At 35.7% G+C, this 25250-nt stretch overlaps 1 protein-coding gene across 4 annotated transcripts in view; it reads right to left on the bottom strand.

Moving 5' to 3' along the window:
* The window catches only part of LYPLAL1 (lysophospholipase like 1), a 39277-nt gene extending 19201 nt beyond the window's left edge, over nucleotides 1-20076 (bottom strand). For 2 of the 4 annotated variants that reach the window (XM_005540876.5, XM_074026753.1), the window contains exons 1-3: nucleotides 19973-20076; nucleotides 14699-14798; nucleotides 212-381 (exon numbers count right to left, since the gene is read on the bottom strand). In XM_005540876.5, the coding sequence (XP_005540933.3) occupies nucleotides 212-381; nucleotides 14699-14798; nucleotides 19973-20063 (361 nt within the window). In that variant the 5' untranslated portion in view covers nucleotides 20064-20076. Of the gene's footprint in view, nucleotides 1-211; nucleotides 382-5765; nucleotides 5890-14698; nucleotides 14799-19628 lie in introns of those variants that run through there. The other 2 variants (XM_005540877.5, XM_074026751.1) reach the window with 2 other exon arrangements.
* Between the last annotated feature and the right edge of the window lie 5174 nt (nucleotides 20077-25250).

Raw genomic sequence — 25250 nt, 5'->3', positions numbered from 1 at the left:
TTATTATTCAAAAAGAAAATCAATTAAAGTTTCATGTGCTGTTGTTTATAATTCTTATATCTTTGAAATCCTCAATATGTAAAGTTTATCTGAAACTATGAATGCATTAAATGATATGTAAGTGCTTCTAAATAATGTTCCAAGTAAGATTTGATGTATAGAATTAGACAAAAGTTAACAGCTATAAATTACCAACATTTAAATGTCTTACCTACTAATATCCTGTTCTTCTTGATGCCACTTTTTACTTCTTCATCAATCAAATCAGTAAGCACTTGACACATGACATCAATTGATTCAAGGTGTTCTGGGCAGTCATTGCTTATTTTAAATCTGTCAAACCATACATTGGAGAGTCCTCCTTTCATAGGAGTATATGATCTGTTTAACAACCGCCCCCAAAAAAAGAAAAGGAAAAGGGAATATGAAAATTGATGCTTTAATTCTCAAAATATTAGTGTTTTGAATAAATGATTTCAATTTCCTCTAAGTTTTATAAGTTAAATGCATATTAAAACTACTCCCATGTACATTGTATTAATTATCCTATACTTACATTTAATCCATTAAAATTTACTAATGCCAGTTCATATCATCTTTACCTACTCCCTCCATCTTTTAAGAGGTAGAACAGTTACAGTACCAGTGAATCTTAATCCATTCATTGTATATTCACGCTCTGGGATACTATGTTGGTTAAAAAAAAATACACACACATATGTGCACAGGCACACACACCATCAAGATATTCCAAACTGTAACGGAGTAAAGGGGGTCCTGTATTCAAGTACTATGTTGGTAGATGTAAATGAAAGGGGAACAAGAAAAAATCTTAGAGATTTCTGTGGGCAAACACAGAGAGGCACGGGGGATATATAAGATAAACACAGAGAACAAATGTTTTCCAAATATGAAAAACAGAAGAGTTGCACAGAAGATAATGCTTATCCCTTGGCATGCCCTGCTTTCTCCTCATGTAATGATGAAAAAACAGAGTGCCAAAGAAAACACCTCCAGTGACAAAAGTGCCTATAGTAAGTTGAAAGAACTCTAAACCAATGACAATATTTCCCTTTGATGAACCCGACACATGATTCTTCCCAAACCAATACCTCCGCTACTTTGCCATCTCAAATTTGGCTATATACTGTCACCCACCAAAGTTAGTAAAGTAAAAGCATGAAATGTGCAGCTAAATTGAAAAACAAAAATAGAGGGTTAAAGGACAACAGGTGAGACCTGAACGTGCTTTTGTACTTCTTCTCTAGTGAAAAACCCAAGCAGAACCTCAGCATATCCAAGGAGCTAGAAATGTTCAATTGTCATTGGCCTTGGGATGCATACAATCTTTAGGACTAGTGGGTGGTGCTGGAAGGGAACAGAATTACACCGTTTTTCAATATTGATCATATCACCCCAAAATAGACATCCACTTAAGGAGCTTGGGCATCAAGAAGGTTATATTTGGAATGTTTCTCAGAGAAACTGAAAAAAAACCTGGAAACAAGAAAGTTGCGCTGACTAAAATTTAACAAAAATTCATATACAGGGGATCTTTTATTTACTCAAAAAGAATCATACAAACATTACTTCATAACACGTTTTCTAAAATTTAAATGGATACGATGAATACCTCTGAAAGTCAGTACATAAAAACTTAAATGTTTCCCTAAGTTTATGCAGACACATAAAATTTTTAAAATATGAAATTATATATACATTGTTTAGATGTTTTTAATGTAAATCTCATTCATTTTTTACTCATCTCTCCATTCCTCCTCTTCTCTCCAACTCCCTTACACATCTTGTCCTTTACATTCAGGAAACTGTAAATGATCTGAGATATATCCTTCAATGTTATTCTTATACATAAAAACATGATATTTACAGGCTATTTCTTGGAGCACTATTAGCTTTTCAAAAATAGTCTATCTGATTCTATTATGTGCATCATTCTTTTTTCCTTCAACAATAGCTCATGGAAATCCTTTCATCAGATATAGTTCTAACTTACCCTTTTAATGGCTATATTCTATCCTATGATAAGGATATTCTACAATTTAATCAGCCATTCCTCTAATAATGGGAATTAATTTGGTACCCAGTTTTCAGTCACTAAGAACAATGCTTCATTAAACATATGCATACATGTTTTTATCTACTAGAACTTTTATTCCTATGGAAAACAGTGAAGAAACAGGTTGGATTAAAAGGTACAATTTTTGTCTTAATAGATGTCTCAAAGTTGCTTCCATAAAAGTTGTAAAAATTCAAGTTCCTACAGGAAAGGTACAAAAATGTCCTTTTGCCCACAGCACTAATAGCAGTAGGTGCTAACATACATTAAAATGTTACCATTAAAGAGTATTAATTGAAGTTTTAAAACCAACTTTATTGAGGTATAATTTACATATATAAACTATATTGAACTACACACATTTTAGGTGTACAGTTCAATTACCTTTTACAAGGCAACCACCATCTCCACAGTGATATATAGAACATTCTTTTTCCTTGGAAAATTCCATCATGCCCCTTCACAAGCAACTCCCGTAAACTTCCCAGGCAACTACTGAGTGAGTCTAACAATATTGATTTCTTTTGCCTGTTCTATAACTCCACATAAGTGGAATTGCTGACTGATAACATTTGCTATATTTTTTCCTATTGTGGTTTCAATTTTTTTCTTGTTTAAAAGAGTACCTTGTCTATTATTGACAAATATTTGTTACATTTATTTCAGGTATTTTCTTCCAAGTCTATTTTGAATATTGATATTACGTTATTATGTATTTAAGGTTTTTTTTTTTTTTAAACTGGATAAAATACTCCACATTTGATATAATGTCTTTTTTTTTAAAAAATTAAATTTCTGGGTCTCCAGATTTGCTTAAGAAGCTCCTGCCAATCCATACGTTTTTTTTGAGACGGCTTCTCGCCGTTACACAGGTTGGAATGCAGTGGCGTGATCTCGGCTCACTGCAAGCTCTGCCTCCCAGGTTCGCGCCATTCTCCTGACTCAGCCTCTTGAGTAGCTGATACTAAGTAGACGCCCGCCACCACGCCCGGCTAAGTTTTTGTATTTTTAGTAGAGACGGGGTTTCACCGTGTTAGCCAGGATGGTCTTGATATCCTGACCTTGTGATCCGCCCGCCTCGGCCTCCCAAACTGCTGGGATTACAGGTGTGAGCCACCGTGCCTGGCCCCATACTTTTTTTATTTGTAAAAGCCCAGATTTTCTTTTAAGATTTTTGTTTTCATTTTTATATCTAAGCCTTGAATTTTGGGGGAATTTCATACATGGAGTAACCTAAAGATTCAAATTCATTTTATTCCATGGGATAGCCAACTGTGCTTGTGCTATTAAAAGAGAGAGAAAGGGAGGGAAGGGGAAGACACCCTTCTCAGCAAACAGTGAAATTTTATCTTTGCCACATATTTTATAGTTCTGCATTATCTAGTCTCTCTAAACCTGATTTCTGTGAGAGAATTAAGCCCTAAGACATATGTTATATATAATGAACTGACTTCCCTCCAACACATCTAGAATGGTGCTAGTTTTATATCATACATGCGGTGGGCGGGGGAACAGTCACTCAAATAATTTTCTATGTCTTGTGATTCAGCTGAAGAGCTTTAGTTGAGAAAGGCTCTATTTTGTTCCACTAATCTATTTATCTATTAAGTTAGTATCACATTAATCACATTATGGTGGTTTTAGAGCATATTCTTAAGTTGTATAAGGTAAGTTCCCCTCTCCTTACCATCATTACTACTAGTCTGTGTTTTCATACTTGTCCTAGCTATTCTCAGGCATCTATTGTTCTTGATTATCCAATAAATTTATCAAAAAATTTAGTAAACTTTAAACTACTTTCAAATAATTATCCTTAAAAAATATTTTTGGAATTCTAATTAATATTGCATTATTGTCTGAGAATTACATTTTATGACATAAACCTGTGAGGAGGGCAGATTTTTGCAGACTGAGCTTTTCCTTCATTGCTCTTTATCCAGGCTCTCCTACTATAAAATCTTGCATCAACTCTATAGTAGGACTCCTACAGAGCACAAATTATCCCACAACCCCATATGCCGTCTGACCTCAGAAGCTGTGTGGCTCTAGAAAGGTAGATAAATTGGAATTAGAAGGGGAGAGAAGGCAGAAAGCATTCAAACCTTCCTCATCCCAGAATCCCTGAAAATGAGAGTAGATGTTTTCCAAATAGTCATTGTCAGACAAAATGAAACCCCAAATTGTAGTCAAACTGTCACTAAAATCACGGTGAAGTTCTAAATCAAAATATCAAAAATACAACACTCACTTTAAAATTCAAATGAGCCTGTTACCCTTTTGGATTGTTTCTACTTCCCTTTTCATTTGACGCTGCTATTTCTGTGCTTATTTGTCTGTCTAAATACTTAAATAAGGATGATATCATAGGCTAAAATGTGAATCATTCTGGGAACTCAGCCATTAATGGAAAAAAGTGACATTCACTTAACTTTTCTTTTTTTGACAATACCTTAATTACAGATAGATGCTCAGTAGAGGTAGAATCCCAATGTAAGTATTTTACTAATGTGGTAGCTAAGAAAATTAAAATTCTCTTCAAACGGAGTAATTGAGAAAAGTTAACAGACAAAAATAATTTAGAACTTTCTTGCTAAGAAAGCATAACCAAGAATGTATAAATCTCCTAAAATGTTAGAATAACATTTAAATAAAATATAAAAGTTTGTTTTTTAAACAGCTAAAAACTGTCACATATGTTATACTCATTCACCTTCTTCCTCAAATAAATCACTTTATTAGCTGGTATAAAACTCCTCAGACATTACCACAATAAATAAATATGTTTGGCAAAGAACATCTGTGTGGTTCCTAAGTTAATCAATCAATCAACCCATTACACATTGGTAAAATACTAAGCTAGAATAAAATGTCCAAGGTTTAAAAAAAAGAGTTGACATTCAGCTTCATACCAAGTTGTTTTTGATCTGTATTGCCTTAAAGTCATAAAATCCAAAGGTCATTCATAACCTTTAAATTAACAAACTGGCACCAGTCTTCTTCTTTATCCTCATTTCATACCACTTCTCCCACCATTCACTAGGTTCCAGTCACATCTGTCACTTCCTTTTCTTCACATAGGACAAGCTCATTATTAGTTGAGTGACTTTGCATCTGATATCCCCACTACTTAGAGGGCTCTTTGCAACATTTCTGCATGGTGGGCTCCGACTGTTCATTTAGGTCTCAGCTCAAGTGTCACCTTCTCAGGGGAGCTTCTTTGACTCTCCAACTGAAAATATACCTCCCTTTTACCCCACAACACACACATATACTCGCTATCCCATTATTCTATTTAACAGTCTTAATACCATTTATCACTATTTGAAATTATTACATTTAATTTCCCTTTATTTTCTGTCTCTACATAAGCTCACTGAGAGCAGGGACTTTATCTTTTCCACAGACATAGCCCAGGTGCTAAGAACAAAGCCTGACATAGAAGAGATGCTAAATATCTGCTGAACAAATTTCAGTAATCATTTGTGTCACTTGGGAATAATTTGTGTCAGCTAGAAATAACCATGTCTAAAATTATTTTATTTTTGCTTCAAACATATTTTGACTTTAACTCTTGTAAAATCTACACTGTGATTTGTAGAAAACAGTCCATTTTTGTTCCTTTTTTAAAAAACCATATCTAGGAAAACTTTTTCATACTAGTGCATATTTAAACATACCTAATACTTACCAAAGAAGTACATTATTTCTTCAAAGTAGCTGTTTTTAGTAGGGTTCCTTACTAGCATACTTGTAGTACAGATTTACCGTTATCAGGAGAGGGCTCTCCTACTATCATGCTTCAGATAGGAATCCTAAGTGATGGAGTAAAGAGGAATTCAATTGTTTACGATGCCTAAATAAAAAGTGCCTAGTTTATTTTAGAATAGATATTTACTGAAAAATACAAACATGGCCTTTATGTGGAAAAACAGTGAATCCAAAAGTATAGGCACTATGCAAATCTTATTACTTTTATAATTTTTTAAAACACCAAAAGAAACTATATTATCATATAAATCATAAGTGGCTTGTTAAAAAGTATTTTTAAATGGAAATTCTGATAATAAACACAAACTAAGAAAATCTCTAATTGTAAATATAGCTAAAGCATGTCACAGAAATAAAAATCTTTATTGGGCACTTGAATTAAAGAGTCCAAATTACCACAGTGGAAAAAAAAAAAAAAAAAAAAAAAGCAGTATTTTCCATCTAAATCAACACAGCAAACTAATTGCTGAGTTTTACTGAATATGCCCCCACCTTAGCTGATTTAAAACATCTATTAAATATAGTTGAGGAAAATGGATACCTTATAATCAAAATGGTAATTCACAATTTAATCAAAACATGCTTATATGCTGTAATAGACCACAAGTGAGTAAATACAATAAACTATTGTTCTCCTCTTAAGCTCTTTACAATATGGTTGACTGTTGAAAACAAAAATTATAACCTTGTTTGGTACAGTTTTCAATGTATGCAGACAAAATACATATGAAAACTATAACATACACAAGATGAGGATAAAGGGACCTATATAGTTACAAGGAAAAAAAAAAAAACCAACAAAGAACTCTAAGTAGGTAAAAAATCTGTGCTATGTACATCATAATCCCTATGGCAATCAGAAAAAAATAAAGCAAAATGGTGTATTAAAAAATGAATAATTCAGTAGAAAGTATAAAAAGGAAACAGAGGAATGAAAAGCAGTAGACCTAAATTCAAGATGTAAATTGCTTAAACAAATCACTTGGAAGACAAATTATCAGCTTGGTTACAAATGAAAACAAAGCCCAACTACGTGTTGTCTATAAGAAATCCACTTTAAATATAATGATATAGGTAGGTTAAAAGCAAAAGAATGGAAAAAGACATACTGTACAGCTCTAATCAAAAGGTAAAAGGATGAAAAGTGTCATGTAAACAGTAAGCATAGGGAAGTTGAGATATATTTTTATTAAACACAGCACAACAGAGTATAACCACAAATTAAAAAGGAACATTTTATAGATAAAAGTAGCCATAAAAAGACAATAATACTACATGAATATGCACCTAATAATATAGCCCAAAAATACATAAAGAGAAAACTGACAGAACTAAAGGGAGAAACAGACCAATCTACAATCATAGAGATTTTAATACCCATCCCTTGGTAACTAACAGAACAACTTAGAAAAGTAATCACTAAGCACATACAGAATTAGCGTGATGCTTTCAAACACCGTGAACCATTAACATTTATAGAACACGACACACAGAAATGTACAGTAACAGTCACCAAGATAGACCATATGCAAAGCCATAAAAAGGTCCCAATGAGTATCAAAAAGAAGAAAATCATACAGGCTATTTTCTCTAACAATAATGAAATGAAACTAGATATCAGCAGTAATAAGAATATCTGGAAGAGCTCCAAATATCTGGAAGGAACATATTTCTAAATAACTCCTGGGTTAATGAGGACCCAGAGCTTAAGGGTTATTTGGGTCCCATGGGTTATATAGGTCCCAGAACTATATTTTCCGTAACTGGCCAGAGTAATACCTTCCATCCCACATACCCTTCTTACAGTGTAACTCTGTCTGACACTTCATCAAGAAACAGAAGTCTATGTTTTCTCCGCTTGATTCTACAGAGTCTTTTAACTAATGAAGGAAGAGAACTATGTTACTGCTAACACTAGGTCTATAGGTCTGGTTCTCTTTAGACACTTGCTCTTGGAATCCAGCCTCCATGCTGCCAGGAAGCCCAAGATACTACATGGTGAGGTCTCACAAAAGTGTTACAGTAATAAGACCAAAGGAAGGTCCCAGTTAATATCCAGCATTATGCCATATATGTGAGTGAGCCTTCAGATGATTCCAGTTCCTAGCAATCACATGACGAGTCATCACCAGTCTTCAAGTTTCGCCATAGGAGAGGCCCCAGATCAAGTCATAACCACTGCCCCCCTTCTGAATTCTTAGCCCACTAAATTTGTGAACGTAACAAAACTATTATTATTTGGGGTGGTCTGTTATACAAGTACAGCAATGGGACCATGAAGATTTGAAAACATTTCAATACAAATAAAAAGAGAGAGAAAAAATTAGTGGAACTTAGCTAAAGTAATATTAGTGAGAAATGTATAGATTTAATGTAAATAGAAGAAAATAAGAAATATAAGAATAGTTATAAATGAAATAGAAAGCAATTAAGAGAGAAAATAAGAAAGCCAAAGTTGGTTCTATAAAAGCTTAATAAAATTGGTAACCTCTTGGTAAGATGAACCATGAAAAAAAAGAGAAAATATACAAATTATTACCAGTAATGAAATAAAAGGTATCAACAACAAATCATAAAAGCATTAAAAGGAAATATCATGAACATCTTTGTGTCAATAAATTTGACAAATCAGAAAAAAGATACAAACTTCATAAGAAACACAAATTATCAAAACTGGCCTAAAAATAAATATAAAATCTGAATATCTTGGTTTCATGAAAGAAATTGAATTCATTACCCAAACCTTCATACAAGGAAATCTCAGGTTCAGGTAATTTCACTAGTGAATTTTATCAAATATTTAAGGAAGAAATAACATAAACTCAGACACAGAGAAGGGAATCCTTCCCAATGCTTTTAAGAGACTAGCATAACCCTGATGATAAAGTTTTTCTTTTTTTTTTTTTTTTTTTTTTTTTTTTGAGACGGAGTCTCACGCTGTTGCCCAGGCTGGAGTGCAGTGGCGCGATCTCGGCTCACTGCAAGCTCCGCCTCCCGGGTTCCCGCCATTCTCCTGCCTCAGCCTCCTGAGTAGCTGGGACTACAGGCGCCCGCCACCGCGCCCGGCTAATTTTTTGTATTTTTAGTAGAGACGGGGTTTCACTGTGGTCTCGATCTCCTGACCTTGTGATCCGCCCGCCTCGGCCTCCCAGAGTGCTGGGATTACAGGCTTGAGCCACCGCGCCCGGCCGATGATAAAGTTTTTCAAAGGCATTAAAGAAAATCACAGAACAATATTTCTCAAGAACACAGACATAAAATTCTTTACCAAAGTATTAGCAAAACGAATTTAGATACATATAAAAAGGATAATACATTACAAAAGGGTTTATCTCAGGAATGTAAGGTTGGTTTAAGACTTGGAAATCCATTAATGTAATTCATTGTGTTAACAAAATGAAAGATAAAAACCATGACTACTTCAAAGGACACAGAAAAGCATTTGATAAATTCACAAAGAAACCTCTCAGCTAATTAGGCAAAGAAATGTCCTTGATATTAAAAAAAAGGCATATATACAAAAAAAACCCTAGGACTAACATCATACTTAACGGTGAAATACTGAACACTTCCCCTCTAAGATTACACAGGAAGGAAGTACTCATTTCTATTTAACATGGTACTGGAAGTTCAAACAAGTTCAAAAAAGCAAGACAATGAAATAAAATGCATATACAAAATTCATAAGGAATATACTAAATAAGTACTAGAAATAAGTGAATTTAGAAAGATAGCAGGACACAGGACAAAATAAAAAAGTAAATTTATTTCTCTGTACTAGCAACAATTTAAAAATTAAATTTTTTAAAATTCCATTTACAATAACATGAGGAAACAAAATACTTGTAAACAAATTTAGCAAAAGACTGCTACACTAAAAACTCCAAATCACTTCTGAGAGAAATTAATAAAGACCTAAATAAATGGTGAGACATACCATGTGTATGTATTAGAAGGCATCTATTTTCTCTAAATCAAACTAGGTTCCATGCAATTTCAATCAAAATCCAAACAGGTGTTTTGTAAAACTGAAGAGCAGGTTCTAAAATTTACACGTAAATGCAAGTAACATAGAATGGGCAAAAGTTACACCACTTGGTTTCAAAATTTTCTATACAGCTGTGATAATTAAAACAATTTTATACTACTATAAGATTAGACCAACAGACCAATGGAATAGAGTCTAGATAAGAATTCAAATTATGCTCACAAAAAGACTTGTAACAAGAATATTTATGGTAGCATTATTCATTAGCTCTCCAAACGTGCAACAACAGTAAAATAAATAAACAAATTGTGGTATATTTATACAATACCTACTTAGAAGTTTTAAAATTGAACTATTGATACACATATCACACATATAGATGAACCCCAAAAATAACAAGTTGAATAAAAGAAGCCAGACACAAGATTACATTAAATCATTTCACTAAATGACTCAATTTAACTGAAATTCAAGAACAAGCCAAACTATATTATAATAGATATCCAAACAATAATACATGAGACGGGAATTGACTTGAAAGAAGCACGAGGAAACTTTCTGCAGTGATGAGAGTATTCTCCAACTTAATTGAGGTAAACAGGTGCATAAAGTTACCAAAATTCTCTGTACTATAATTTATCAAAATTAACTATGCACATACAATTTTTGTATTTTACTGTAATTTTAAAGAAACATGTTAGAACTTATGTCCACAAGATGTCATTAAGAATGTGAAAATGCAAACCACAAAGAGAAGGTATTTGTATTCATATATCCAACAAGAATAATAAACTGTAGCCAAAAAACTATAGAGCTCCAGCAAATCAATAGAAAAAGATGACCAAATAAAAAGAATGGGCAAATAATCTGAGTGGGTATTTCTTTTGAGGATATTTAAATGCTCAATAAGCATATGAAACAGTGTGGAACATCATTAGCATTAAAGAAATATTAATTAAAAGCACAATAAGATACCATTACACATCTACTGGTTTGGCTAAAATTAAAAAGACAATGGAAAGTGTTCAGGAGGATGTGAGATAAATGGGAATATTGAATACTGCTGGCGAGGCTGTCAACTGTTACAGCCTCTCTGGAAATAGGTTTGGCATTGTGTACCAAAGTTAATAAAGCTTAACCTGCTTTTATACATTTCATTTTCACTCATTTCTATAAATACTGGCTTGGGTAAAGCCACATAATAGTAAGCATCATTTCCATGTAACGGGAGACTAGATACATTCTAGGACAAAACTGGCCAACTAACAGGCAGGTAAACCCTGAATATCATTTACATGCCATCAATTGAATGATTTTACAAGCCAAGTAATATCTTTAGTATACCCTATAGGAATAACATAATCCATGAAATATCTGTAGTAGAGAAAAACTTACGGGTTTACAAGTGGTAAAAGAAAAAAAACAGGAGAGAGAATAAATACCAGAAATGTGGACAATATTGGAAAGATGTAGCAAAATATTAAAGCATGAAATCTTGATAAATTTTTGAGAAGGTTGTTAAAATTCATTTTTATCCTGAACCAATCACATTAAAAAGAGTGAGAGTTAAGGAAGGCATGTATCTATCACATGCCTCCTTTAGATGTCACCGGAAAGGTAGCAAGCAAGGTAGATGACACCAGAGTCTCTCTTATTAGCAGCACAAGAAACACTGCCATAATAGATGGAAGGTAGCAACTATCCTTACAACCCCAAATGAAGCCATATTATGCTACAAAAGCAAGGACAATAAATCTATGCCCAAACTGCTTGCCTAAACAGGGTCATGTGTTAGGAACATCAATCAGAAGTCTTAAAACAGCAAAGTACACCATGAATGCCAGAGCATTCTAATAAAATACTATCAAACAGCATTCTGAAGTGTGGAAACCAATTAAAAGCTGTAGACTTAATGACACCGCAGCGCTCCTCAATTTGAGACTCATTAGTTAAAAGTGGCCCACAATCTTGTGCTCACTCAATTAATCTATTACTGGGTCATGCCCTAGGACAAGTAACTGCAACCCCTTATGAACAACAATTCTTGGATTATTTACCACAACAAAATATGCTTTTTAAAACCTCACATAGGCATAAACTATTATACAATTAAAATATTAGTATTATATATAAATACCTGCAATTACTCATTCTTATTACACTATTTTAAATTATAACAAGCAAATATTATAAGACATTTATTTGATATTCACTAAACATCTATTTGTCAGGTTCTATGCTAAGTGCTTAGAGATACTGTATCCTTTAGTGTCTGTAGGAATACAGAAGTATCATATAAACTGCTCTAGAAAATTAGTCTAGCACAAGGTAGGAAAAAATCAGCCAATTGTAATATACTAAGTATGATATTATCTCTCTTAACTGACCTCCACTGAACTGCCTTACAGTATTAACCAAACCCATGTGTTCCTATAGCTAATGCTCATGGAAGACCAAATGGTCCAGATCAAGAGGCTTCATTCTTGTACACCCTCACACTTTCACTCCCACAAATTGAGCCTTATGCTTTTTATGCTTACCAAGAGTCAACTATGTTTGTTCTCAAATTTGTTTATGCCAGCTTCATTTTCTATTGCAATTAAATAATTTAATATTTAAAGTAATGTGTTGGAAATCTTCTATGTTTCGCTACTAATAACTGAAAACTTGAGCAAACCAATAAGTATTGTATGCATAAGTAAAAATGATGACTTAATCTAGAACAGTGGCTCCGAATATATTGTATACGGGAACTCCTCTTTAAGGTCTAAAATTAAGCTGTAGAAAACGGAAGCCCCCACCACATAAGGTTATGAAGCACGTAAATGTAGCCAGTGCAACTTGAGGAACTTAATTTTTACTATTATTTAACTTAAGTGTAATTAGCCAGCATCAGAAGTAAGATATGTAGTACATGTAAAACACATGCCAAAATTTGAAAATTTAGTGTGAAAATATAAAATATCACTTTAACAATTTTATACCAATTACATGTTGAATATTTTGAATATACTGGGTTAAATAAAATATATTATTAAAATTTTACATATTTCTTCCTTTTTATAATGTGGTATCAAGAAAATTTTAATTTATTTGTAGCTCATATTACACTTCTGTTGGTGAATACGGTCTACAATGTTTGATGATCTGTCCAAATAGCTATTGATTATAAAACTGTATCACAAAGTTACTATGAAGCTGGCTAGTCCAATGATTTCATATTTTACTAAATCACAACAGCAACCACAAATAATGCTTAGTGCACACGGAGATTTCTGGATTTTCTGAAATATCTCTGGCCTAAAGTTTGAGAAATACTGTCTAGAATTCCTATCACAATTGGTAATGACATGAAATTCTTAAGATAAAAAACATTAATTCCTAGAATAAGGTTTTCAATGGTCTTATGATTAATCAGACAATTGTATTTATATTTAGGCAGAAGTGAACTTCTTTCCTCCCTGCAGAAATACCACTATGTTTCTTCCTTCCAACTCAACTACCCTAAAAATCAGTAACAACAAGCTCTTTTGACATTATCAAAGACATGCGATTTAGAGCACAGAAATAACCACTGGTGATTGGGTCTTTCAACTACACTACCAAACTTTTGAATTCTACTAAAATCACATTTAAATAATAACTCCTTTGAGTCTTCAGTCTTACCTTATCATTTTGTTCTCCCTTTTTCAATTCTATCAATTAAAGTAAGTAAATTCTTATTAGTACATATAAAAATGTCCTTGAAGTTCTGGTTTTATTTCTCTTTAATACTAAGTTAACGGAAATATAAAGCAAGGCATTTGCATAGTATGCCTGATAAGAAAAAATCAAGAACAGGCTGGGCGCAGTGGCTCATGCCTGTTATACCAGCACTTTTTGGGAGGCCGAGGTGAGTGGATCACCTCAGGTCAAGAGTTCCAGACCAGCCTAGCCAACATGGCAAAACCTTGTCTTTAAAATTAGCTGAGCGTGGTGTCACACGCCTGTATTCTCAGCTACTCAGGAGGCTGAGGCAGGAGAATCCTTTGAATTCGGGAGGCAAAGGCTGCAGTGGGCCAAGACTGTACCACTGCACTCCAGCCTGGGCAACAGAGAGAGACTCTGTCTCAGAAAAAAAAAAAGAAAAAAAAAATCAAGAACAGATTATGAGAAATCAGATTGGGGTGTAGCTCCACACATCATTTCACTTAACCAAAAAAAATCCCCAATAGTTGATTTACAGCATGTGTTCCGAATAAAAGACTATGCAGATGTTAATTTAATGTTTACAAAGAGCGGTTTGACCTCAAAACTATAGCAGTTTTATTACTGTGAATTTTGTTGCACACACCTACAGGTTACATAACCTAAATATTTATTAAGTAGTCAATTCCATCTTCCTATTCTGGTTTACTGATTAAAAAAGCATAACATTGTTTCTTAATAATCCTTTTAAATGTGGAAAGAATGCCATAAAACCCTTTTCCAGAGATTATGAACTCTGGCTTAACTAAATTATTAGAAAGATTATACTTGTTGGAGTTATTAAGTTTCCTTTTGGGGTGAATGTAGGGAAGAAGAAAGTATGAAAGTTGAGCAATCTGCAGGGCAAGAGGAAGCAGAGTTACATAAGCCATGCTTGGGACACAGTTTAAATTCAGAGCTTTAGGGAATGCTTTACAGAGAGGGAATAAATTACTCACCTGACAAAACTTGGTCCAACAGTGTCACTGCAATAAAGGATACATTCTGGGGACAAAGTACTCTAATTTAAAGTATCTTAAATACAAAATCAAGCTTAAAGAACTCCTAGCTGGCACATCTCTTTACATATATTTTATGCCACAGAGTTATATTGACAAGTGAGGTAAATTACTACATACCTGGGAGGAGCTGTTGGATAAATAATTTTTATGTGTTGGAATGTTAAATCTTGATTTAAAACCTGCTTGATCCACATTCTTAATCTTTGTCCAGAATCACCTGATGAATCACAAAATCAAGATTAAAATAAATATTTTAGTAATACAATGCATTTCAAAGCAGTCTAAAACTTTTATGTCACACAGAGGATGGAATAAGGGATTTAAAAAACCTACATACATAATAATAACTGAATAGAAACTGACTTATTACTATGAATTAACTAACCAGGTCTCAGTAACTAGCATTAATTTTGATTATTTTACTCCTGGCTTCACCATTGATTACTCTGAAGATCTTGTTTAAGCTTAAGTTTTAAGTTTCCTAATTGTTTAGTGGGTACTACAGGAATAAATAAATTGATTTTTCTAAAAAAAGAATTATTTCTGTATTTATATGTGATTTTTAAGTCATTTATCTTATTCTTAATAGTAATAAATTCCTAAAGTGATTGTTAAGCTTCTGTAGTTAGAAGAACCTAATATAATTTTCTTGGTTTAAAAAAAGTCCAAAAGGTATACTCAATGTAATTTTAACTTGAAGAAATCATAATTTAATTTTGACAACATGTTTGCATGATCCAAAAGAATGATTATCTACTCCAAAGCTGATAAGTAATAAAAAATCATACAAATATTAATATATATGTATTTACACAAAAAATGGAAGGAAATAGAAGTCCATCTTATGGAGTCCTGAGGAGGAAATTAAGAGGTCACAACTTCAATTTTTTCATCAATTAACTCATTAAGGTGTCAGTTCAAAAACTGTCTATTGAATCCCTATTAATGTGTCAAACACTGTGTTCACCGCTAGAGAGGCAATGATGGCGGGGTAACGGAGTAATAGAGTCCATATTCTTATGGAGTCTGTAGCATATTGCGAAAAACAGAAATTAGTCAAAAATCACACAAATAAATGTGAAAGGCAAATGTAATTGCTTCAAAGATGAGACACTTGCTGCTGCAAGGATTTATTATATTCAGAATTGACTGGCTTATGGAGTTCAAGGATAAATGCACTAGTCTATAAACTATGCAAGACGAAGTTTATTACGTATTTTATCTGAGTTATTTGTTCACATAGTGCCTAGAACAGGACTGACAAAAATTGGGTATCCAAAGATAGTTGCTGAATGGTTTGAACTAAAGTCTACAGGACGGTGAGAAGTGCAGGGCAGAAGCAAAAAGTATCCCAGGCCAAGGAAAGGGCAGGTGCCAATATTCTGGACAAGAGGGAGCAGTAAGACACGTAAGAACTGAAAAGCAGAGAATGAAAAGAAGAGCAGTGTCTATAAAATGAGACCAGAGAAACTGTAGGAACCTGAGAAATCTGTTCATGGAGAAGCCATGAATATTTCTGACAGAAAGGTTGGCATGATTCTAAAGGATCAATCTGAAAATGTGTCAAGACAGAATTGAAAGAGAGCAAAAGTAGATGTACAGAGATCAGTTAGGAAACTATTGTTCATGCTTAGACTAGGGTGATGATATAGATAGAAACAGATATTAAAGAAATGTAGGTGGTAAAATTAATAGAGATTGGCAATGGATTTGTTATGAAGGGTCAATAGTGAAAGATTTCATGGATGACTAACAGGCTTTTGACCAGAGTAACTGGGTGAACAATAATACTAGACACCTGCCTAGGCAGGAAACATAAGCAACAGGCATACACAGGTTGAGTGTGAGATGCCTCTTTGTAATGCATACAAGGTCTAATACCATGGGTTGATTGAGCAACTATGGACAGGTAGAGGGGAGGACAAAATCCAACCTAGGGTCCTTAAGGAGGATAAGCTAACAATGAGTTTCACATTATTAAAAAGTCCTTTCTTAAAGAGAAGGGAAAAATATGGGGAAGAGACCTTACATGGCCCACAAAAGCTAAAATGCTTACCTGACTTTTTACTGAAAGTTTGCCAACTATACTACCTGCCCTATACTACCTGGATGCCAGTACCCTCCTGGATATCCCTTCCTATTCTTCTCACTCCAGGCACACTAGCCTTACTGCTGTTCCTTGAACATGTCAAGGAACCTACCCTGGGACCTCCAACTTGGCTTTTCCTTTGTCTAAACAGTCTAACCCAATATCTACATTATTCTCATCACCTAAGTCTAGCTGTAAAGTTTCATCTTCTGTCATCTTTGCAGTGAGGCATATCCTGACTACTTTATTTAACATTGTAACACTGTTCCAACTCCTTATCTAAGGAAGCATTCCCTTATCCTGCTTTCTTTGCTTCCATAAAACTGACTACCTTCTACTATAGTATTTATTTATTTCATTAGAACATAAGCTCCATGAGAGCAGTGATTTGTTTTGTTCATTGCTATATGATCAGAGCACAGAACAGTGCCTTACTCATGGAGGCTGTGATATATTTCTTGAATGAATGGATTCATGAATGAATGTATCAGACAGTTAGATAAACTTGTCTAGAGCTCAAAAATAGAATCTATGAATCTCCATAGAAATTCAAACATTCTGTTGTTACCTATACACCGGCGACACAAATGGGTATCTCTAGGAGACTTCTGTGATTAGCCTAGGGAGAAAAATGTAGAGTGAAAAGACCTTGAACCAAATTTAGAGAAACCCCATTATTAATGGCCAGGTAGAGGAGGATGAGTCTGCAAAAGAAACCAGAAGGAGCAAATCAAGATAGAAAAAGAACCAGGAGAGTTTTTTGAGAAGAAAGCTGAATGTGGATGACAGTTCACATAAAAGGAAGACTGAAAATGTCCATTACATTGAGCGACACAGAGCTTGAGCTTACTGGTGACTTTACCAAGAAGCTACTTAGTCAACTTGCTGAGCCTTACTACACAAGAAGAAAGCCATAAACAAGACACATGGTTTGGGCTTTGTGGACCTAATAGGTTAGTGTGGAATACAGACATTACGTTACATAATTACAAGTATGATGACTACTACTGAAAGAAGAACCAGTGTCCTATGGGAGCAAATAAGAGTGAATTAATCTGATCTGAGAGACTGAACAAAACTAATTAACCTATCATTTATTTTTATCATCTTAAAAGAAGGTCCGTCTTTAGTACTTTATTAATAGAAAAGGCTCAAATTAAGTTGGCTATATATAATTTACACTCCCATATGTTCTTCTATGGCTGCTATCTCCTGGAAGAAAATCTCAAGCTTTTAAGGTTTTTTATTTGAAAAAACAAAATATGTCTTTAATAACATTTTTTCAGCCTTGAAGAGTAAGAATGAAGCTGCAAAACAACATCTATGCATTCACAATGTCCACTTTTTAAAAAGCTGGTACCTTATTCCATAGTACAACTGTTAAAACTGGTTAACAGTATGGTAAAACTGAGTGTGATTAAACTGTTAGAATTGCTTTGCCCATATTCTAATTAAGCAGAAACCAAACATCTCCTATAACATAACCGCATATATTAAAGTTTAATGTAAAATCACTAGCTGCTAAAGACCTACTGGATGATAAAGACCTACTCCCAATAAGGTTTTATTTACTTCAATGGATATTTAAACATATAGGAATCACATTATACTCGCATACTTGGCAGAATTCTTTGCATAAATTCTTGGTTCAAAGTGCAAAGGAAAAAATACATACATACATGACTCTGAATTTTAGAGACATATCATTACAGGTTATAAAAATGTAATCTGAAATTTTAAAAAAAGGATAGTTACTTTTAGCAAAGAGGTCCAAGGGAAAAAAGAACATAGTCTAGGAGTTCTTCCTAAATATAATGAGAATTGATTATGAGAAAGGGTACAGTGTTGGGGAATTTCTGGGTACTTATAAATGAACACTCTTGGAGCCCTAAATAGTATCACCAGTCTCCTAGTTATTAAGTACCGCTGTCATCTTAAACACTTCACCTTCTAAATGTATGCCAAGTCTTTTCCTTTAAACACTATTGGCCCTCTTCTTCCCTATCTCCAAAACAATACATCCTAGTTCAAGCTTTTTCACCTTACCCCACCAAAGCCCTGAGTTTGAGGTCGGAGAGCTTTGGGTTCTAATCCCAAATCCGCCACTACTCACAGTAACAGCTAAGAGACCTTGGCCAAGCTGCTGAACCTGTCTGGCCTCATTTTCAAAATAAAGAGAATACGTCCCACAATTGCCCTTTTCCAGGTCTCTGCCCAGTACCTTTCCAATTCCCTTCCAATCACAGTCCCTTTTAAGCCTATCCGTCTCGGCTCAAAGACCACTTTCTTCGAAAAGTCTGACAAGCTTTTCATCTTCCAAATGCCTTAATAATGCCTAACCACATTTTTTTCTCTTACAATTCACTTGGCAGGAAACCACGCACCGTCTTGTGATCTTCCATGCACTGCTGACTCCAACTAATTGGATTGTTTTTGTTTTTAACTTTAGGTAGGCCCCCTGAGGACACCGGCTGCATCTCATTTCTTTAAAAAACATTTCCTGAGAGCTTACCCTGGGCCAAGCACTGGGGGTGCAAAGATTGACACAAGGGCCCTTACTCTCACAATCCAGTGAAGATTGACAAAAGTGATTACAGATGAATGTTAAGAAACGATACAGCATTAAGTACACGTTACTAAGGGTAAGCAGTGGAAGATAACCTGCCCCTGGGGCTCCTGCCCCTGTAGTCTATCTTGGAAGTTTAATGACACAGGCGGGAAAGGGGAAGGAAGGAGAGAGAAGCAGGAAAAAGGAAAGGGAGAGAAAACACTCCAACCATGGCACAGTGGGTTACAGAAAAGAGACACTCTGTAAACAGTATCTAAGATTAACTGTGAATCTCAATTGTCTACATTAGTATGGGAGCCTGGAGAAAGCAATGGGCAATTACGACTGAAAAATTTCTAGTAGCTGATCATGAAAAACACTAAATAATTTCCCTCTAGCAGAAGACTTACCTTACTAACTCGCTCTGTTTAAACCTGGGGCGAGGAATGGGGAGGTGGTAAAGGTTGCACTGGAGAGAATGTTGTGTGGATGGAGAGCCGGCTGAGCGGCGGGACACAAGGCCCCAAAGCGAGGGTGGTGGGCCAGTGACCGCCCGATAGAAAGAGGAAGATTAAGGAGAGCTGCTGGGGGCAGGTGGCGCTGCCCGTGCATCCACAGTAGGGGCTGGCGACGGGGGGGCCACCCACTGGGCCCTATTTGGGCCCGGCGACACCTCCACTTGGGCAATACTGGGGTAACCGAGGGGAAGTTGTTTCCCGAGCTGTAGAAAACCAGGACGTAAAATTGAATCCACCTGAGCCATGTAGGAAGATCAGAGAGGCGCTATGCCTCCCAGTCGGCGACACGATACAGCGCTGCAGAACTGACCCCGACGCAGCCGCCATAGCTGATACCACTGCCAGTCATGCGGCTCCGCCCCAGCGTTGCAGCGCGGGGCCGCGCACGCAAATACGCAGGCACGGGCGGGGGCACGCCCGAGAGTGCGCATGCGCACTGCGGCTGGCCCGCTCTCCGAGGAGCTTTGGATACTTTGGGGTCAAGTTTGAGGCAGTTGTAAGTGTACTAAGTTTAGTTTTGCTAATAATGGTATTCTACGTGTGTCAGCCTCGTATGGACTTCTGTAATGACTAATGGATATGTTTTTGCCCTGAGCATTTGCTCTAGGACTTTTAAATGAAATCCCCAAACTCAAGATTACCTTATTTGGAGAAATTATTAGTGTTATTATGTTTAAAATGTAATAGATAGAGCGATATTTTACCTTTCACTTTGGGACTCGCACAGGATGTTTGCAGCTTTTGATACACACGGTAAGGGAAGCGTATAATAATAACTTCGTGTGTCTTATTTTTAATAAATAGTTTACAAAGCAAATCTGATGAGATTCTACCTTATATACCCATTAGAATGGCTCTGTTTTTTTGATTTAAAAAAACAGAAAATAAGTATTGGTGAAGATGTGTAGAAATTAGAAACCTTGTGCATAGCTGATGGGAATGTAAAATGATGTTGCAGCAATAGAAATAATTTGGTGGTTCCTCAACAAGTTAAACATTGACTTAACATATGATCCAGCAGTTGCACTCCTAGGTTTATGCCCAAAAGAGATGAAAGCAGGAACTCAAACAAATACTTGTACTTCAGTGTTCTATAGCAGCATTATTCACAAGTACCAAAAGGTGGAAACAACTCAAATGTTCATCTACAGATGGAGAGATAAAGAAAATGTGCTATGTACATATTGTAATGGAATATTATTCACCCTGTAAAAGGAATGCGATTCGGATACATGCCACAACATGGATGAACCTTGAAAACATTATACCAAGTGAAATAAGCCAGATACAAAAGGACAAATAATTGTATGATTCCACTTACATGAGATATCTACAATTGGCAAATGCATAGAGACAGAAAGTAGAGTAGAAATTACCAGGGGCTAAGGGAAGAAGGGGGTTGGGAGGTTGTTGTTTAATGAGTACAGAGTTTCTGCTTAGATAGTGAAACATTTTTAGAAATGGACAGTGATGATGGTTGTACAACATTGTTAATAAGTGCCAGTGAACTGTACACTTAGTAAATTTTATATGTATTTTACCACAATTTAAAAAATACTAAAAAATGGAATTATTTCCTCTATGAAAGCCAAAACATAGATATCTTTTAATACTGAAGGCAGTGGTCCCAGCAGGTTGCTCTTTCCTCATGTAAAATTCAACAAAATAATCCAGTAGAAGCTTAAGTGCCATTAAACACTGGCATTCCATTCATTGTAGTCTGCATCATGTTTAAGCAACTACGACTTATCTTTTATTTGTTCCAGGTAATGTAATCACCCTACTTCCAGGTAACTAAACTGTTTACTATCAAACGTCAGTTGCCAAAATCAGCTCTAAGCTATCATAGTGTTGTATTAATACCAGTGCCATCAACCAGAATGGTCCTACATGCCATTAGTTAACCAGATCGAAAAGAAATTCTGAGTCATTTCTCCAAAGCCTGTAGATCTGCAGCTGAGAGTTGTATAAGTGAAATCCCTAAGGAGGACAAATGAGGGTAGGCTGAGCTCTGATAGTCAATTCTTAAAAAATGCCTCTGTCTTTTGACCTGCCTTCCCCATGTAAGTTCTAGATAACCTTCCCTAGCCAGGTGAGAAGAGGGCAGTGTTACTAGGAAAGACCACTTGGAGATATGCCAGGGAAGGCTTTGAGTTCTACTCTTAGAACTCCATTTACTACCAGAAAATCTTACTGTACACCACCCCATGCTTTTGAGACAGCAAAAAATCAGAATATAATTATTTAAGAGTAATGATTAATAATAATAATAAGCAACTAATATTCATGGGATTCAGTAGGTGCCAAAAACTGTCATAAATTAATTCCAATAAAACTCAGTACTATCACTATCTGCTTTTGTCGACGAGGCTCAAAGAGGTAAGAAACCTGGCTCAAAGTCATAGTGCCAGTCAATTGTAGAACCTGGATTCACATGCTGGACTTGCCTCCAGAGCATAGGTTCTTAACTATTACCCACATTTACACAGGAGTGCACAGAAATAAAGCAAGGGCATGTCCCAACTCTTATTTCAAAAACAAAAGTATGGAATTTGTACTGTGGGCCTTTAGAATCTCTATTAGGTGTTCCTGTTTTTCTTTAGTTTTCCCCAAATCTCCTGCTATTAGTTCCTGATTTGTTCTTCCAACTATTCTACCAGTTTAAACAGGTAGATATCAGAAGCAACCTTCTGTATTCTGAATTTCACTGAGAACTCCAGCCTTCCCAGATTCATTATTAGAATGAGCCAGATTCTTCCAAACTTAACTCAAGTGCTATTTTATTTCAAGTGATTCAAATGCTTAGCTATTGTTGCTATTCCTTTCATCTTTATTTGTGTATAGGACAAGCAAAGGTTTTAGATTACTATATTTAGAGATCCCATCTGGTAGGCAAACTGTTGAACAAAAATGTTTTGTTCCTTTCATGTTACTATACTACTTTGAAATGTAATTAAGTTTCAGGATGACTATTCGCTTCTTTTATGGTGGATCTTTTGCCCTATTGAAGGTGGGGGTATATTGTCACTGGAAGATTCCTATTCATGCATTCTTTTACTCTTTGTATAGCTCCTAATTATTTTTTGTTGCTACTCATTTGCTTTCTGCCAACCTATATGCCCCTCCTTTTGGTAATTTCAGTTCTAAACTTAAAAAAGCAACTAGGCTGGGGCGCAGTGGCTCACGCCTGTAATCCCAACACTTTGGGAGGCCGAGGAGGGCAGATCACGAGGTCAGGAGATCGAGACCATCCTGGCTAACATGGTGAAACCCTGTCTCCACTAAAAAAATACCAAAAAATGAGCCGGGCATGGTGGCAGGTGCCTGTAGTCCCAGCTACTCGGGAGGCTGAGGCAGGAGAATGGTGTGAACCCAGGAAGCGGAGCTTGCAGTGAGCCAAGATCACGCCACTGCACTCTAGCCTGGGTGACAGAGCAATACTCTTGTCTCAAAAGAAAAAAAAAAAGCAAGAAAAAGAAAAAAGTCTCCTATTTTGCAGGGTTTCAATATCTATTAGGATCTAACGATATAAATGGCAAAGTCGCAGTTTAGTTTACTGTTCGTCAGTGTTTTGAGAAATGCTTTAGGCCACACTTGGTTTTCAAAACAGAAAAACAATTGAAAGTTCAGCCGTTACGATTGGTATATTTTGCCTGGGTGCAGTGACTCACTGTAATCCCAGCACTTTGGGAGGCCAAGGCAGGCGGTTCACTTCAGGCCAGGAGTTTGAGACCAGACTGGCCAACATGGCGAAAACCCATCTATACTAAAAATACAAAAAAAAGTAGCCAGACCTTGTGGCGCATGCCTGTAATCCCAGCTACTCGGGCGGCTGAGACACAAAAATTGATTGAACCCTGAGGCAGAGGTTGCAGTGAGCCAAGATCTCACCACTGAACTCCAGCCTGGGTGACAGAGCGAGACTCTGTCTCAAAAAAGAACAAAAACAACGAACAAGATTAGTATACTTGGGGTTTTCAAATGATAACAGTTAAATGAAGTTGCATTAGTCATGCAGACAGTATACAGTTACCCATTTGTTGTTTGACTCATTCTTAAGCATCAAGCCATATCCTCTCTATTGGTTAGTTTTCATCTGTTGCATCATTCAGAGACAGAGAGAGAAACACATATATATAAACAATACATACACATTGCACAAAATGCTTCAGCTTTAGGTAATTTAACATTTTTTCATAGATTAACAAAACGATTTCTTTTATACATTCCCCCTGTCCATTCATGAAAGAAAAACTAGAAAAAAACTTAAAGGTCTTGAATTCTTACAAAACAGCAAAACTATACTTTTTAAAAATGAGATTATAAATTTTAGTATAACCATTGCTTCAGTTCTGAGGGCCTTAATCTTTTTCAGTCCAGTCTTTCTAGATACAGATGTGGGTCGTTCCTCTACTTCACCTTACTACTAGATGTGCATGGTCTCATTCTGTTTTTAGAGCAGATGGGTCACCTGGGGCATTGTGAGATGGACTGAGATGGCATTGGCATTAGGGGTAGGGGAATACATGAGCTCCTCAAACACAGACCAAATGCAGCCTTGGAGAATGGATAATGATTACTCTGCTGGATTATTAACAGTCAGCGTGATACACACCAAAGCAGTGTGTAGGCCCTAGAGGAGGACAGTGAACTTTCCTCCCTTGGGTTCAGGCTACAGGATCGGTGTTTATGCTTGGACACCAGAACAATGTTCTTTGTGTTGCCATTTGTCTCCTCTTTTCTGGAAAATGGGTCTTCTTCCATTTGAGCACCTCTCATGACCAGTTCTCAAATTCTTAAGTTACCCTCTGGAAACACTTCTTAATTCAACTTCCACTCAGTGCTTATATGAGTCTCAGGAATCCCTCCTGCAATCTTCATATTTGTCTCTGTACTCTAGAACCTATTAATTTTTTCTTCTGTAACGAATTTTGAGACTTTTAAAATCCAAGGCAAGAATCAACAGCAACTCCTAATCAGGTTTTGGGCCCTTGAGGGCAGGGAAGTTCAAATCCTCCCATGAGATGAGGGGAAGTCGTTGCATTGCATACGTCAATTACAAAGAAAAGAAATAAAAGCCGAAAGAGTAATTTCCCTATGAAAACAGTCTGAATATCTACTGTATATTGCTACATTCTTTTAACAGAAGATAAGATAGGTAGTTATAAAAAATATTGAAGTAATGAAATGATAGGAGTTCCTGTTCCAGCTTTGGGGATGACAAGCTATGTAACATTAGACAGGCCATTTAGTCTCATTGGACATGTTTCTCCAATTGTGAAATAAGGGAGCAGGACTTGATGGAGAAGCCCCAGGTTCTATGATTCTGAGATCCTGAAAGAATTTAAATATGTGACATGTGCCACTCATTTATGAACATACCTCTGATATTTAACTCTGCTTATAAAATAATGGTTCAAAACTCTTAATTGCACTATATAAACTTTTAGTTGGTAGTATGAGAAAGATCAGCACATGTGCTTTTCCTTCCTCCTTGTATGGCTGAGTTTAGCA

Source organism: Macaca fascicularis, chromosome 1 (genome assembly GCF_037993035.2).
Source record: "Macaca fascicularis isolate 582-1 chromosome 1, T2T-MFA8v1.1".
Classification (NCBI taxonomy): Eukaryota; Metazoa; Chordata; class Mammalia; order Primates; family Cercopithecidae; genus Macaca; species Macaca fascicularis.
The sequence above is the reverse complement of the archived record's forward strand: the minus strand, read 5'-3'. Positions and strand labels throughout refer to the sequence as shown.